This window comes from Equus przewalskii, chromosome 14, assembly GCF_037783145.1.
Source record: "Equus przewalskii isolate Varuska chromosome 14, EquPr2, whole genome shotgun sequence".
NCBI classification, from domain to species: Eukaryota; Metazoa; Chordata; class Mammalia; order Perissodactyla; family Equidae; genus Equus; species Equus przewalskii.
The window spans coordinates 36082550-36099897 of NC_091844.1; the positions used below are offsets into that span (position 1 = coordinate 36082550).

Here is a 17348-nt window from a genome sequence, read left to right on the forward strand (position 1 = left end):
AGAATCTCAAAGTAACATTTCACATCTGATTATATCCTAAGGTAGAAAAACAATTTATGTGCTTTATTTTACATTATATGGTGTCCTAAAATAATTAAGTCATAGAATCTTAATGTAGAAAGACATTAAAGGTCACACATATACATATTTCAACAACCCAAAACAAAAATACTGGATTCCAAGAAAACCTCCTTAAACACACACCAACAATCATGGTTGTCCATTTTAAAACCACATATATATTACATACGGGAAATACTTACTGTGTAAGATTCAACTAATACTGTGGTTTCTAAGGCCAGTTTCTGCTCTTGCTCAATATTATACCCCACATAACACAATTTTTCTTTAATCATGCGAACCGTTTCAAAATCAGCAGAATGGTTGAAGGCATATCCTCGCAACAGAAGCAGCTGGTACCAAAAAATAGCAGTAAATTCACAATTAATCTGAATGAGTTCGACTCTGCAAAAGCTCTTATTTTTCACTAAATATGTCATATCAATAACAAATGCAATAGACTGGATCCTTAGCTCTTACTGAATACTTCAGAAAGGGAAATACTACTCGCCACAGAAGGATTTCTATTTCAGTTTCACAGAGTAACAGAATTAACAGTTCATGAACAATAAATCGGGAAAATGAGGTAGAGAGCTAATTTTTAAAAAGAGTACTGTTTGAGTGCTAATGTTTACACAGTTTTGATAAACAATCAAAAGTCTGTTAATAAATAATATTTTAGTACTAGACTGCTACAATCTGCACTTTCCTCAATCAATGCCATATTCATGAAATACCCCTGGGTCTTAGAAAGTTTTATCCCTAGCTTCCAGCATCATGTCTGACACACACTATATGGACAACAGCACTTGTTAAACAAATGAATGACACGAGAATTCAACTTGCTGACAGGAAAAAAAACTAAAACCATAATATGCATCATAAACACAATCGGACTTCTCACATAAAAACGTTAAAAAATAAATCCCCTAATTTTTGTGTGTATGTTCAAAAGAAAACCCTGGGAAACTCCTTTGGTAGTTAACCTCAGACAGAATTGTAGCCTAGAATGAGAATATTAAAATTCTCATTGACTTAATCTCACTGTTACCCTAAATGAGACTAGAGGAACCCCATGTCAAGAGGACTTAATGCAACCCACTTTGTCACAGAGATGTCCCCTAGGACAGTGTCCCAACAGCAGCGCCAATCATTTTGGACCTTATAATTCTTTGCTGTGGGCGCTGCCCTGTTCATTATAGGATGGTTAGTAGCATTCCTGCAGTTTTAACAACCAAAAAATGTCTCCAGACATTGCAAAAGGTCCCTAGGGGGCAGCATCGTCCCTGGTTGAGAGCCACTGACCTGGAGAGGATACACTAACTAGAGAATTCTAGTACAGACAATACTCTAAACCATTTTTTTGACATTAAAAAAATACACGTCTCCAAATAGTAGCTTTATAGACTTTCCCCAGCAATGTTTTTAAAGAAAATTCTAACTAACTATATTCAGAAGTATACTTTAAAACAGTAAAAATTGGATATATTCCATGAAAACTACTAAATATTAAAGTCTGGCACATCTGGGCTCTGTATTTAATCAAATATCAATAATTTGGTATCACTGTATTTGGTGGCAAAGGACACGAAATGGTGACCCAACCAAGACGATGGCTTTGACGTATACCTGTTCAAAGAAAGGCTATATGGCAGTAAAGGCTACTTAAGCTGTTCAAGGACGTTTTCGGGTCTCTTCCATCTTACCTCTCTACCCATTCCTCAGGAATAGCAAATACAATTATGTAATGAAATAATGTATCTTCATTAGTATTCCAGAGATCACGTGTGTAAATCTTATATGGATTTTTACATGAATAATCGAGTAACTGGGCCATTTCTCTAGTGGTGCAGAAGATTTGCTAGAATCCTGCGATGATACGTTCAGTTTTGTGTTAAGCTGGTAAACACAAACTACAAAATCTAATTTCTGTGAGCTGCTCTTGCTTACCTTGATAAGGTATCTAGTAATATCCCTCCCAGCAATATCTAGTCTCCTGGTAAGGTGAGGGAGAGAAAAGCCTTCATACACCGGGCAAATGTGAGTTACACCGTCTCCGGAATCCACCACTACTCCAGTCAACAAACCTGTGGACAGAATCATGAGGTTTTAAATAAAAAGCCAAATCAGAAAACTCAAAGCCAGCAAATTTCAAATACTACAGAAGCCAAACTAGAAACCTCACCAATCAGAATTGGTCTAGAAGCCAGCATTTATTATTTGCTTATTTTGACGTTTGTTTCTGATATACAGACACTAAAATCAGTGTTTTCTCACATCTCTTGTGAGACTCTTAGTCTAATCACGTGCCAACCCAGGAGATGGGAGAAACAGACCCCGAGACCTAGGCCTGAAAAGCACAACATGTTCTTAAAGCTCGTACAATTCTTTATTTCTCTTTCCAACTTAATCTTGACCCCTGAATTCCCTTGAAGCGAAATTTTCTAAAGCATCATGGATAACTTCTATGAAAACCATTGCAAAAGGTAAATAGTACACAAGCTGATAATGAATTTGCTGAAATAATCTAGTTTTTTAATATTATTTTTGCCATATATTTTCAAAACTGTTTTGTGTTGGAAAAATTCCTGTTGATACTAGATAGCTAGAAATCTGAGAACAATTAGTCTTGGCTAGCCAAAGGATCACCTCAATTATTCACTAGAAACCAGAAAGACAATGTCAATTAAACCTTATAATAAACAAACAGCAAAGAAGCCACCTTGTTTCCCAGACGTGCTATTTAAAGCTATAAATGGCTGTGGACATTAGTTTTCCACCTTTTGCACCAGGGTTAATCCAGGGGTGGGGGGGAATAGGGGATGACATTCGGGGGGACAGGACATAACCTTTTTCCAACTCATGTTTTCTAATAGAATGTTTTTAACCAATGTGTATTTTTACAAGGTGATTTTTACTAATCCATGTGTAGAATCAGATGGATCCCCATATTAAAGTTTGTTTCCTAAGTACTACATCATACACGCTGCTTAAGTACTAAGGCTTGAGACTTGGTGCTAGTGTCACCTCTTTCACAAACCTCTGACATGCCGAATCAAAACGGTCTGGTTCCGTATCATTTCCCATTAGACTCCAAGTTCCTTGAGGGCATCTTTACATTTCAACTGCCTAACAGACCCCGTGCACATATCTGACAGCCCGATAAGTTCTCAATCAGACCACCAGACTATAAAGAGCTCTCCCAGGGCCGGCTGGATGGTGCAGCGGTTAAGTGCGCACGTTCCGCTCCGGTGGCCCGGGGTTCGCTGGTTCGGATCCTGGGTGCGGACATGGCACCGCTTGGTAAGCCATGCTGTGGTAGGCTCAGGCTAATCTTCCTCAAAAAGAAAAAAAAGAGCACTCCCCACATGGCCAATATTTTATTCTCAATAGACAGGGAGGCAGCTGGCAATGGCAGTATCAAGAAAATATAGTAGTCCCCTCCATTAAACACACCCCCAAAACTAGGGTGCACTCCCAAATCTCTACTCTCCTTTGTTTTTACTCTGTTATGTATTTGACAAGTAGAATTTTAAACTAACCTTTCTGGATCTCTGTGTACTTTTTTTTTAGCTCTGTCAAATGCCATGTTCATTCTCCACAGCTATTAAAATAGCCTAAAAGAGGGAACTTCCTACTTTAAAAAAAATTGAGAAGTCTCTTTTTTACCTTAAATCCTTCATTGTTTAATAAAGGAAATAAAAACATATATTTTATTTGAAACATTTTAGAAGTGGTGAAAATATTTGAATAAATATATAAATACTATGCTTTTCTGGGACTTAAAACTTAAGGAAAAATCAAATTCCTGTGACATAAAATGTACTGAATAAACGTTTGCTGAACTGACTCTTCTGCAAGTTAAGCTTCACCTACCTTGAGCATACAGCGTCAGAACTGCCTGGATGGCTACATACACACCAGAGAACTGGTACGTTTCAAACATGACCTGGAAATGCAAAAGGAAAGAAAAATATACGGGTGTTTACAAGGTATATAATACATATTTATATGCTTTCTTGATGGTTACAGAGTGGATTAGTTGCCCAAAATAGAAGCAAAGGGACCTAAAAGAGTCCTCCATTCTCTTCAGCTCCTCTTGCCTCTATTACAGTCCTGCTGTCACAGACCTCCAATCTGGGGGACCGAGTTTTGCATAACTACTGAGTCCCTACGCATTTCATAAGTGCTATAAAGCAAAGATTTCTGCGCGTTTTAGTTAATGGCTAATTAGAGCGAAAGACAGCTTTCTGCATTTGAACGAGCCTTTCTATTAAGACAAAGTACAGAAATTGCTTCACTGCTGACCCTCCCATGCCTCTCCCTCAACCTGGGCCACGACTGTGGCTCTACCTCCAGAAGTTAAACAAAAAGAAAAAAGTAGTAGTAAAATGGTAGGGCAGGAAGACAAAAATAAACGCAGTTAAATCCTGATTGTTCGCAGATACAGCAACTGCCTAGCCGCTGGGCCCGCCTCCCGACTTGAGCCCAGGAGGTCGCCCCACTCCTGGCTGAACCACACTGGAGGGAGGCGTCCTTTCCTTGTGCCCTGCCTGGTCACAATCATGCTCATTCTTGGCAGTCCAGGGTGGCTGGGAACATCCTGCAGGATTTCTCCTGTCATCTATAGTGAAGACTCCTTGACCAGCAGGGCTGACTACCACTCTGAATACCTAGATACCCAGAAATTTACAACTGACCACAATGAAAATTGCACAGAATTCAAATTTTAAAACTCTGAAACAAATACTCATTAATTAAGCAACTAGATATTCTGACTAGCATTGTATTCCATCATCTTTATTCCCCCTCCACAGGGATGAAAATGGAAGAGTGATGCTATATTTGCATTTGTCAACTTGAAGGTCTGTTAGAATGGTTTTCATTTATAAGACCATTAAAAAGTATTTGTAGTGCTAAAACCACCTTCTGGATGAGATTAAAGAAGGGCATTATCAGTCATAGCCAAACTTGCACTCAGAAGAGTATTAAAATAACATGAGACGTCACTGCGCAGTGAGAACAACTCTTGTCATTTTTGCAGATTGAAAAAAAATACCTGTCCTAGTTTTAATACTCAGTGGACGAGGCATCCAGGTATAATGTCATTTCCCTAGCTTTTTAGCTGAAAGAAAACATGTTTTTCAGTCTCACATGTTTCTCTCCTAAAGGTTTCCATGAGTAGGAACCTTTTGGTTTAACACAAAAAATCTCTCTACACTCTGATTTTGTAATGCGTTGCTAAAAATAAATAGCAATTACAAATGACTACTAATTAACCACAAAGTATTAGTGGTTGTAAATAATTTATAAAGTATAAAATGCAATTAAAATATGAACTAATACAGGGGCCGGCCCGGTGGCACAGTGGTTAAGTTCGCGCACTCCGCTTCAGCAGCCTGGGGTTCACAGGTTCGGATCCCAGGCATGGACCCAGACACCGCTAAGCCACACTGCAGCAGCATCCCATATACAAAATAGAGGAAGACTGGCACAGGTGTTAGCTCAGGGACAATCTTCCTCAAGCAAAAAGAGGAAGATTGGCAACAGATGTTACTTAGGGCCAATCTTTCTCACCAAAAAAAAAAAAAAAGAACTAATACAATAAAGCCCATCTTTCACAGTTTTAGGGGTGGCTGGGAGGAAAAGAATGTATTAAAATGAGAACCATAAAGAATGATATGGCTTCTGTAACTAAAACCATGATCTCAAATTTTTAAAACACAATACAAAAATTGAGGTTTTTTTTTTTTTTTTTAAAGATTTTATTTTTTTTCCTTTTTCTCCCCAAAGCCCCCTGGTACATAGTTGCATATTCTTCGTTGTGGGTCCTTCTAGTTGTGTCATGTGGGACGCTGCCTCAGCGTGGTTTGATGAGCAGTGCCATGTCTGAACCCAGGATTCCAACCAATGAAACACTGGGCCGCCTGCAGCGGAGCGCGCGAACTTAACCACTCGGCCACGGGGCCAGCCCCCAAAAATTGAGTTTTAATCCAGACTTTTAAAATATTGTCTAACGATCTCTTCTAACCCTTCCAAAATTTCCACAACATCTAAACACGGTCACAGAGTAAAACAAAATATTTACATTAAGTAGTAACTGGAAAGCTGATACAGACAAAAAGTAATTAAAAGTTTCTATCTCATATATAAGATAATGAAAGACAACCTTGAAAAAGTACTCATCTAAACCATTAAGAATGGAGATTTCTTGCTCTCTGTAACTGCTTACCTCATTAGCCCTTTCAGTCTCCTTTCACTAGCTCCTCCTATCTCCCTGGTCCTTAGCCTTCTCACCACTATTTACTCTCACTTCTTTGGTGAACCATAGTATCTATATTCTGATGACTCCCAATTTTATATCTGCAGCCCCAAACTTTTCTCCTGAACTTGATCTTAGGTGTACATAACTATCTACTTGACATTTCTGTTTGGATGTCTAATGAGGACCTCAAACTTGACTGAACTGCTCATGCAGTCCCCCCAAATCTCGTTCTACTTATCTCGGTCTTTCCTCACCTCAGTAACCCCATCCTCCAGTTGCTCAGGTCAAAACCTTTGGAGTCATCCCTGATGCCCCCTCTATTATCCACATCTAATGCATCAAAAAATTCTTTGGCCCTACCTTCAAAATAGATCCAGAGTTGGCCACTTCTCATTACTTCCACTGCTATTACCCCAATCCTAATCTTTTACTTAGACAATTGAAAAAAATCTCCAAACTGGTCTCTCTTCCACCCTTGCCTCCTTATGGTCTAGCACAGCAGCTACAGAAACCTAAACCTGACTATGTCCCATCCCCATAAGAGCCCTTCATTTCCCTCAGAGTAAGAGTCTAATTCCCTCTAAGAGACGACAAGGCCCGAGATGACCTGGCCCATTACTCTTCCGACCTCATCACCTGTTGCTCTCCCACACTGGCTTCCTTGCTGACTCTCTAATATGCCAGGCTTCTTATGTTAGGACCTTCACACTGGCTACTCCCTTTGCCTGGAATGCTCTTCCCCCATATATCCCAGCTTACTCCCTTACTCTGTCTTTGTTTAAACATGGCCTTCTCACAGAGACCTTCTGCTACACCCTATGTACAAATGCAAGCTCCTCCACGCCCCATTCCCCCTTAACCTGCTTTTTCCTTTTTTCCTTTATCATCTATCATCTTCCAACAAACTATTCAACTAACTCACTTTTTCTCTTTTCTGGCCTGGTTTCCTCTGCTAGAATGTAAGCTCCACGGCAGCAGGATTTTGTTCTGTTTACTGATACATTGTACTTAGAAATAATAACTAGCATATAGTTAGGTGTTCAATAAATAGGATCTGGGGGAAAACAACAATTACTTTTATGCCTTTTATCCTTAACAACAACAGTAAAAGAAAGAATATTTGCTTCAACATCACATCCCAGAACACATGTATACACATTCTATCGGAAAACTTACCTCTACAATCTTCTCTCTGTTTTTGGTTGGGTTCATAGGAGGTTCTGTGAGTAAGATTTTACAATTTCTGGTATCTATGTTAAGTTTTTCTGGTCCAAATGTATAGTCCCACAGGTGTTTCATGTCATCCCAATTTCGTACTATGCCATTTTCCATAGGGTAGTTAACTTCTAACATTGAGCGTAATTCACTTGCCTCATCACCAACCATAAGATCCTAGAAAATCATAATATCAAAGCTTTAGACCAGTCACATTTTTGCATAAAATACCTTCAGAAAATCAAACTCCTATATTTCGGGAAACTTGGGAGTAATTAATCTTAATCTTTCTGGCACTTTCAGATAAAGTTCTTCATTCCACAAGTTAAAAAAGTCTTTTCTTTCAAGAACAATGCCGTTCAAAATTTAATCATGGATAATAAATTTTTATGTACAACATGGTTTAAATCAATAAATTGACCTTACCTTTAATACATATGTTTCCAAAAGAAGAGCATTAGCACAAATAAACCCCACATTTTCATATTTTGGAGGGTTTTGTATGAGATTTCATCTGTTTCTTTTGCTCAAATGTTCAAAAAATAAGGCCTGTGATATGTGAAATAGCACATCAGGGGAAAAAAAAAACGTGTAGAAAAATGCTCAATGCATGCAGCACATCTTTGTCCTAAACATCAAAATGATAAGTGTAAGTTCTATAAAGCATAATGAAAGCAGCAAAAATTGATTCTTTATTACACTATGATAACGCATATATGCACCACATAATTTGTAAATTTTACAAACTTCTACCTACGTATGCCTGAATTAGAATTAAAAATTAAGTTTCTACTTATGCTTCACCAAGGTGAATGAGCATTTGTAGAGATACAAAAAATTAAAACACAGGGAAACAACTCTTTAAAATTATCTCATGAGCAACATTTTCAACCTTGAAGTGTAATACTAGAAAACCACACTATCACACATGAAGCAAAATACTCACAAGTCTTGTCTCCAATGACAGCATACTTAAGATGACCCACATTTGAAAAGTCAAGTTTTATATGTATAATAAGGCTACCGATGTCCAAGAACTTAAACTTATTTTAGAAATCAGCTAGTTAAGATATTAAATAATCTTGATTTCTACTTGAACTGATGAATTAAAAAAAAAACAACTAGGATCAGAAATAGCTACTATTTGCTACAATACCTTAAATTTAAAACATAGGGAAATGAAAAGAAACAGCAAAATTAACATAAGACGTCTTAAAATAGAGGTTTAAATATATGTAAGTTTAAAACGTTTAAAAATAATTTTAAAAAGATCAGAGGTAAAACCAGGGCGAAGACTCTACTAAAAAAACAAAAGCAAAAAAAAAAACAAAAAAACAAAAAAACAGATTTCTGGAAAATCCACTGAAAGCAACAATAAAAAGGGAAAACAAAGTTAAAGCAGATGATAGAAATGTTCACTGAAAGTTTTCTGTTGCAACGAATTTCTTATATAATTTACCATAACTTCATACTCAAATTTCTCAAATATTAACTGTTTAAATCATCTGATAGAAAAATGCAAAACAAAGTCTATGTCGGTGAACTCTAATAACATGCATATGTTGAATTATTTAGGGAGAGGTACAATGATACTTTGAAACACATCAAAAAACAAGATAGATGGATGGATAGATGGATATGTGATACAAATATTAATGTCAGAATCTAGGTGATGGGTATATGGGTTTCACTGTAAAATTCCTTCAACTTTGTTGTATATTCTACACACTTCTTAATATAATGTTAGGGGGGAAATCTATACTGGTAAGGACATATATTACTTTTGGCCATTAACAAATATAATATAACACACAATTGTTACTTATTTTCCTCTAGAATATATTTTCTTTGTGTTGTACAATGTAACAGATTAGATAATTAGATGGTTTATACAATCAATATGCATTCACAACTATATTTCAACTAATTTAGAATAAGTCTGATCTGATTTCATCAGAATATTTACTTTTTATTCCACGCAAGAATAGGGGCTTACATATGTATGACCCAATGCCAACTAAAAATAAAAGCTCACAAATCTACTTCTAGGACATACACGCTACAAAGGATCAACTGAAAGAAACATCTGGCATTGAGTATCTTACCATCCCTCTGAACAAAGAGGACATTTAAAATGGAAGAAAACGAGCATTAACTTATTAGATTAGTGCAAAATCTCTTGAGTAGCTCAAGTTACCTAAATTTACCCATATCTAAAATTTTAATTAAAAATTCCTAAAACCATATCTTCCCCAGAACATTTCACCTTCCCAAAACCAAAAACGCTGAGAGCTTTCCTAACTAGCCCTCGTACCTCAGAACCAAGTTATAAGCGATGAGATCAGGCCTTAGATTTTTACCAGCCGCCTCATCACCGGACCTCAAGCCTAAGCCATCATCTATTATCTGAAAAAATGAAAAATTACAGTAACTGTCTGAGACGCTGTTTCAAAGGCGTTTATATTTTATGAAAAGCAGGCAGTGTAGACTATATTTGCTAAGAATCATTTTGAACAATGTCACCTCGAATTGGAAAATAGAACAAACACACTTTAAAACCAAAATGAAATCCCTAGAAGGAAATTCCATAAAAAACATTTGTTAAATTAAGCCTACACTGTTCTCTACAAGAACACTTCTCTTAATCTCCTCAGGATTTTAAGACAAAGGCACAATCTTTTATTACGATAAATATAGGAATTTCCACTTTTAAATCTTTCTGTTTATTCAAAACTCCACAAAGTTACTGTTATTAGTTAAGATATGTATCACTAGAAATGCCTGATATTCATCTTTGTCAAAGCTGCTCACAAATAAATATTAAAAACAGACTTGAAAATACCTATTATAGAAGCACTCAGATTATTGCAGAAAAATATAATAAAAGACTCAGCGGTGTGGGATGTACCCCGTAAGCTTCTAGTTCAAAAGAAAAAGGTACCACACAATAGTCCTTATTCTGGGGGAAAATCTATTATTTATGGGAAAGTCTTACAAGACTTTCAGCTTTTTCTTATTTGTCCTCAGATAATGTTGTAAAAGCTGCTCATGAATAAGGATGTTATAGGAAACAAGTCCTTCTCTTTTCCTCCCCTTTTACTATCTATAGTTCATCACATATTAAAATTTTACTCAGTTCATTAAAAACACATATGATACCATACTGGATGCAAATATACATACAGCTATGATAGGAAATGTTCAGTTTAACATTGGTCAATACAACGGATTTATCCAAAAATAACACCTTCACCCCAATTTCCCGGATCACACACATCCTAAATAAAGCCACTTGGTTTCTAATATTATACACACCACACTCCATTTTAATCACAACATTCATCTACAAGAAACACAAGGAAAACAATTCAAAACTATGTTAGTAATTAGTTCTGGTTTGGTCCATTCTATACAATCAGAAAAGTATAGGACTTAATTAGTTGCTACCAAATTGAAGCAATGAAAAAGGTTAAAAATCAAAGTATTTAAAATTAAAATATGGAATCACCCCCCTCCCCAATACTAAAGGGACACAAAACAACAACTACTGTCCCACCAAGCAAAAGTGGAAAACACACAGAGAGCATGTGTGTAACCTCACTTACCATCTTTTTGTTATTCTACTTCAACAGGTCAAGAAAGGTGAAGAGAGAGAAGGTAGAAGTAAGAGTCAGAAAAGGCCTAAATAAAATCCTCACTGAAATTTTTAAACATACAAGCAATAGAGACAAATTAGGTCGAGGTCAGAGGCAGTACTACTATATTTTACGGAGTTAATAATTAGGGCCAAATTAACACGGACAGTTATTACTCCTGAATGAAAATTAAGTCATTAAACAATTTAAATTTCCAGTTTTTTTAGTCTACCATCACATTTTAGCTAAGAAGACACAAAAAAGTATAAGTCAATCCACTAGGCATAGGAATTCCAAAAAGTTAAATTTCTTTAATTCATTACTGAATTTAAGAACCTTAATTAAGGAAAATAAATGATAACAGAAAAGGTCTAGCTGAATAGGTAGAGGGTAAGTTTCGGGTTGTTTTTCTAAGCTTTCGTAGTCAAGTTAAATTTGACACAGGTCTCTTTTACTGTTTTCTACTAGAAAAGCAACTTAACTTGAAAGACTTAAAAGACTGAGCAGATTGAACAGAACTGAGCCAACAGAACACAGAATGACAAACCATACAGGCAAATGCTATTGGGCAATCCTTAAGCAAATCATCTTATTAGAATATCGACTAGTTTCATTTCTATCACTTGGCCTTAAAAAGCAAGAAAGTGGAAGTGAAAAGATATGTAATTATTTGTGCCTATGCTGGTGAACAAAAATGGCTGTATGTGATGTATCTTAATACCTCAAAAATGTTATCGATAAAGTATATAAAAACGCCATTCTTCTTTAAAAGTGCGATACTGAATAAAAAGTTTGACTTTCAACTTAAAATTTTAAAAGTTTATCCTTATCACTACTATTAGCTAAATTTTAAGTCAAAGTTCATTTAAGATTGAATTCAATCAGAATGAAAGGAGTTCACAAAAAGAGAGTAAAGAATCTCACAAATTTCCACAAAGAAAAGACCCTAAAAAGAAACACTCTCATATTGAGTGTCCCATTTGACTGTTTATAACATAACGGAGGCCAGAATAATTCGCTATTTTAAGTCTTTAAAAAATTATCACAGACCCTAAGTTTTAGTTCATATTTTCATTCACTGTGTAACTCAATGTTCTAGTCCCAGGAGCAGAGAGCTACCAAGTAGCAAATCTCTACCACCTATTACCACCTTCCTAAAATATCTCAAACAAATGTCCCAAAGGGGTACACTCCAACTCATTTATTCCAAATGACTCATAATCTAACAGTTCACTGAAATCCTGCCAAAGACTGTCCAGATAAGACCAACAATGCTAGCTTGTTCACAAATAATTCAGTTAAAGAGCCCCTACATTCTACTGCATTTTGTAAAACCTGATCCCCAGGCCACCTGAAGAATGTAAGTCAACTGGTGACCACAGTCCTTTTGATTCTATTTCTTTTTTCTTCTAAAATATCATAATGCCCACTTGATTTCCAATCCCTTTAATATGGGAGAAAAACCTATCTTTCTTCATGCTGAGTCTCTCATGTTAAGCACAGTGAGTAGGCACTGACAACCTTCCCTCTGCTCTCCTTGCGGCAAGATATTAAATAATGCAAGGCCAAATAACGACTTGCAGCTTTTGTCCTGCACAGTATGGAAATCAGTTATTACATTAGTGAAAGGAAGAAACAATAAGATTTACATCCTGTGTTTTCCTGGCTAGCTATATAAAAAAGTAGGGGGATCAGGCCACGAGAACATGGAAAGCAGAAGTCTAAGGTCCCAAAGAGACACTAACATTTAATGACAAATATATGGAATTGAAAAACATAAAAATACCAGGCTGATTTCTTTTAAAAACTATATTATGTAATAGGACTTTAAGTCACTAATACAGTATTCACATCAATATAAAAATCTTAAGTATTTTACTCCATTCAGAGAGTAATAGCATGAAGCGATACTTAAAGTCAGATGAAGTTAACTTCAGTTTTTGTGCCTTTCTTCAGGTGTTGATACAAATTAAAAATATAAGCAATTCTGCCCTCCCCCTTTGCTTTGCATGGCATCATTTTTAAAACTACTTCATTTAGAGAAGACCTCACAGATTTTGATCCTCATTTATCAATAAATAAAATATTACCTTGATTTCAATGTTTCCCACTTTGGTGGTTGATCTGATAATAGGTCTTCCAACCAAAGCTGGGAAGATGTGTTCTGGAAAGTTAGAGCCTGCATATCCACACTTCACAAACTGGAAGAGAATAGTAAAAGTGGGTTAGTGTCAAGGTATTTACTATATCCATTTAAAAACAGTACCTGAAAAATACCACTTTGCCCTTATAAATATTTTAAACTTTTGGTGCTCTCAAATTACCCAAAGCAGTCACCCAATCTATCATATCTCCTTCTATTTCCTTTATGGAATTGACTACTACTGGAGTTCATGTTTATTTACGGGTTAACTGCTTATTTAGTGCCTAAGTCCCCCCACCCAGAGAAAGCCTCCAGAGGGCAGGGAGTTAAAGCTGAGCAGCTCATGCTGGAGCCAATGCCTCCAAGAGGTCTTGGCACACAGCAGTCACACAAGAAGTATTTAGGAATGGACAAATTCACTCAACAAATGCTAAGTATTTTTAAAAGAGAAATGTGAGAAAATGAACAAAACTAAAGCTTCAATTCTAAAGCAGGCTTTCACTCATCCCTGGCAATTCACTTAAGCAATCTCATTTCCAAAATGGGAAAAAACAAATGGTTTGTGGACTAACATTATGTTAAAATAAACATTTATTAGGCTTTTTTGGCTATTTACATTTTTATATTTAGATAAATGTATTTAGTAAAACCAGGTAACATAATTTCCTATTCAGATAGGGCACCTCTCCAACAAGGGCATGTCACTAATTCCAACAACACTTGCATTTTATGCATAAGAAACTAATGTACTAGGAGATTGAACAACCACAGTAAAACTGAAAATAGAACCAAGGGTTTTTTAATTCTTATACCAATAATACAGACTGTTTAGTCTTATTTTGAAGAGCAGACATTCCAAGGAAAAGGCAATTAAAAACGTCAGGGTGGGAGGAGGAAGCTATGTAAGAAAGGAAATGTAATCATGGTCTCTGCCCTCCCCCTTAACAAGTCTTTATTCAATGCGAGCCACACTGTGCAAGGATTTTTGTGTCTACTGATGAGTCTCAAGTGCCTAGACAGTGTCTGACACGAAGTAAGTGCATATTAAATAACTGATCAATAAATATCAAAAGTTTTGCTGTTGACTTGAGAGCATGATACTACGACTATTTTGATATAAAGAATGTTTAATATTGAGAAAAAGTCTATTGTTCCATGGCTCCAGGCACCCTACATTCTCTTAGAAGAATTAAGGAGAACAACAGTATCTTGACTGTGATGCATGACAGTAATAACACAAAGATGGACAGACTCTATTAAACTAACCCTTGACAGATGCTACTACGTACAAGGAACTGTTTTGTTTGATGATGGTAAAACTTAGCACCAATCTTAAACTCACTGACTTTTAACTAACCCTCCAAAATATAAAATTTTTATATTTCAAAGATATCTACAACAACTTTGTTGGAAATGACATTGATGAACCACATTTAATTATAAATAGCCTAGAACATTCTGCTATCCAGAATTTCGTCTTAAAAAAGAGCTTTTAAAATGTTAGTCATGACTTAAGCAGATTAAAGCTACTTTTACAAAAAAATCTGTCTGAAATTAGGCAGTTTCATATTCCCAGTACCAAATGAACTCCTATCCTCTCAGTTCGTGTTTATATTTTAGAACTTACATAAAACATACTATTCAGGTATGTTTTCTTCCAAACCCACAAAACCCAGTCTTGGTCAGTTTATCATTGGGCCACCAAGGCTAGGCCATTTTTCAGGTATAGCTACCCATTTCTAAAACTATAATACAATTTTTATTGGATTACCTTTCAAGGCAGACGTCAGTGTGACACAATGGCATATGCAGTAGATAACCTGCTTGTTCATACCTACCTCTCCATCTCAATGGTGGTTTATAAGAACTACAATATACTTCCCACCCTAAGAGTGTGAAAATAAACAGAATTTCAGAAGCACTAGTCCTTTTTTTCACAATGTCTTCTGAATTTATCAACGTGAGCCCAGAGTTGGAGAAATAATTACCACAGAGGAAAAGAAAAACACCTAGTATTTTCTAATAGATTCAAACTAAAAAAAACCAAAACTACTCACACGCTTCTCTTCTAAATCATAAACTCTCTTTTGTCCTTAAGTCAAAATCCAGCTCACTTGATAGGAACTGAAATGATACGGAAGAGTAGAGAATCTAATTTTTATCCCAACCATACCCATATTTCTACATAGATAGAATTTGTCATGATCACCAGCCTAATATCAGCATTAGTCATACTTCACACATATATTCCAAATACAGAAAGTAAATACTATGTGGATATTAAATTCTTATGTTTATCTCAAAGTAGTGAACACATATGGACACTGGGGGGGGGGGGGTCAAAAGTGTCCATTCACCAGGCTGAAAATGCTCATTTATGTGAGTATAAATGTTCTTAAAGAAAATTATAGAAAGAATCACTGAAAAAGTCTACAATACTGTTGTTTGAAAAAAGAAAAGATAAGGATCTACAAGTTTGGAAGGGCCATTTTCAGTAGATTAAACAGAAACTAATGACTTAGTGAGAAATCATAACAGAAGTTGAAGGTGGGAGGCCGAGCCTGGGATGGACACGCCTCCCTCTCATTCTGAGCCACACACACTAGGAAACATGCAACAAGGCAAATCCGGAAATAATCACATCACTCAATGTTTTCTGATTATAACTGTTCAGATGGGTGGTTCGAATCTTAAAATTGTTAGTCTATTTGAAGGGATAAAACACTTGCCAAGTGCCTGAAGTAGGAAGACAAAAATTGAGATGCCCTCCGAGACTACAAGACAGTTTTAAACCTACTATTCCTGTGCTTTACAAAAAAAGGAAATTTGGCTTTTAATTCAAATTAAAGATATCAATCACTTACTAATGAAATTATTTATTCTGCTCATGTAGCAGCTTACTGGAAGCAGATGCTGCCACAGTAATCCACTGCTGGCATGCCTACAGGGTATTAGATATATGGTCAAAGTGGCAGGAAACCCAGTATTTCACATTCTTTCAACTGTGAAAGCATTAACAGCTATAATAACAAGGACATAATTAAAATAATCTATTTCTCAGTAATATAAAACTAAAAGATAACCTGGCATTTCCTTTCTTGCAAAAAAAAAGTATTTTTAAAAATCTAAACCATGATGTGATGAAATACTTTAAAAAAAAATTCTTTTCTAAACTACTCATGTGGTATCATTTTAATCCTTGAAATCCTCCCCCACTGCCATCCTTTGAAGAGTGGTGACTTAGTTCTCTCCCTGTATGCAACGAGGCTGCGTTTAAGAAATAGATTTGACCATATATAGTTTCCTCTTTACAGCACTGTGGTGTAAACTGGCTCTCACTTCCTACTGAGTCATCGAATGGTGAGAACATGAACAGCCTAACGTGCTCTCAGGGAAAAATGAAGAAAACGTCCATCTACATTTGCTCTAAAAGGACCTTTCTCCCCTCAGAAAATAAAAGATTTATAAAGCCTCATTTAGGCTTATTTAATTTGTATGTTTCATTTACTAATTTTATCTGATGGTATCGATATATTAATTTAATCGTATGGTGATTATTCTGATCTTACACCACCAAAATAATTATTCTATTTATTCCAAAGCATCTTACAGGGTAAAACCAAACTTGTTTTTGGTTTATTTCTATTTCAAACACTCCTAAATTCAACATATAAATTAGCATAAGCCTAACAAAGCAGGCCATAATCCACTACAGGTGTGAATTATAAATGAAAATATAATTATCCTAGCACTATAAGCTACTTTGCATCACTAGACCCTAAAAACTGTACCAGTCACACAGGAGGCACGTGTCTTCATTGTTGCTGAACTCACTCCCTGCTGATGAAATCACCCAAGTTTGGTCTAAGAGTATACAACACCAGGGTCCTGGGTCCAACTCTTGAAAGGCACCTCAACTTCTGCGATCTCCAGATTTTCACCTACTTGGCTCTACTTTAGGCAGTAGGTTCGAACGGTTCTGAGGATGAAGCACATAGCAACTTCTCAAACCGCAAGCAAATTTTAAAAC

General features: G+C 36.1%; 1 protein-coding gene across 3 annotated transcripts in view; it reads right to left on the bottom strand.

Annotated features, from left to right (window-relative positions):
* The window catches only part of ACTR2 (actin related protein 2), a 32605-nt gene that overhangs the window by 12108 nt on the left and 3149 nt on the right, over positions 1 to 17348 (bottom strand). The window contains exons 2-8 of one of the 3 annotated variants that reach the window (XM_008535093.2): positions 17110 to 17297; positions 15376 to 15442; positions 13266 to 13376; positions 7502 to 7717; positions 3937 to 4009; positions 2011 to 2147; positions 264 to 413 (exon numbers count right to left, since the gene is read on the bottom strand). In XM_008535093.2, coding sequence (XP_008533315.1) covers positions 264 to 413; positions 2011 to 2147; positions 3937 to 4009; positions 7502 to 7711 — 570 coding nt within the window. In that variant the 5' untranslated portion in view covers positions 7712 to 7717; positions 13266 to 13376; positions 15376 to 15442; positions 17110 to 17297. Of the gene's footprint in view, positions 1 to 263; positions 414 to 2010; positions 2148 to 3936; positions 4010 to 7501; positions 7718 to 11145; positions 11161 to 13265; positions 13377 to 15375; positions 15443 to 17109; positions 17298 to 17348 lie in introns of all 3 variants that reach the window. The other 2 variants (XM_070572497.1, XM_070572498.1) reach the window with 2 other exon arrangements.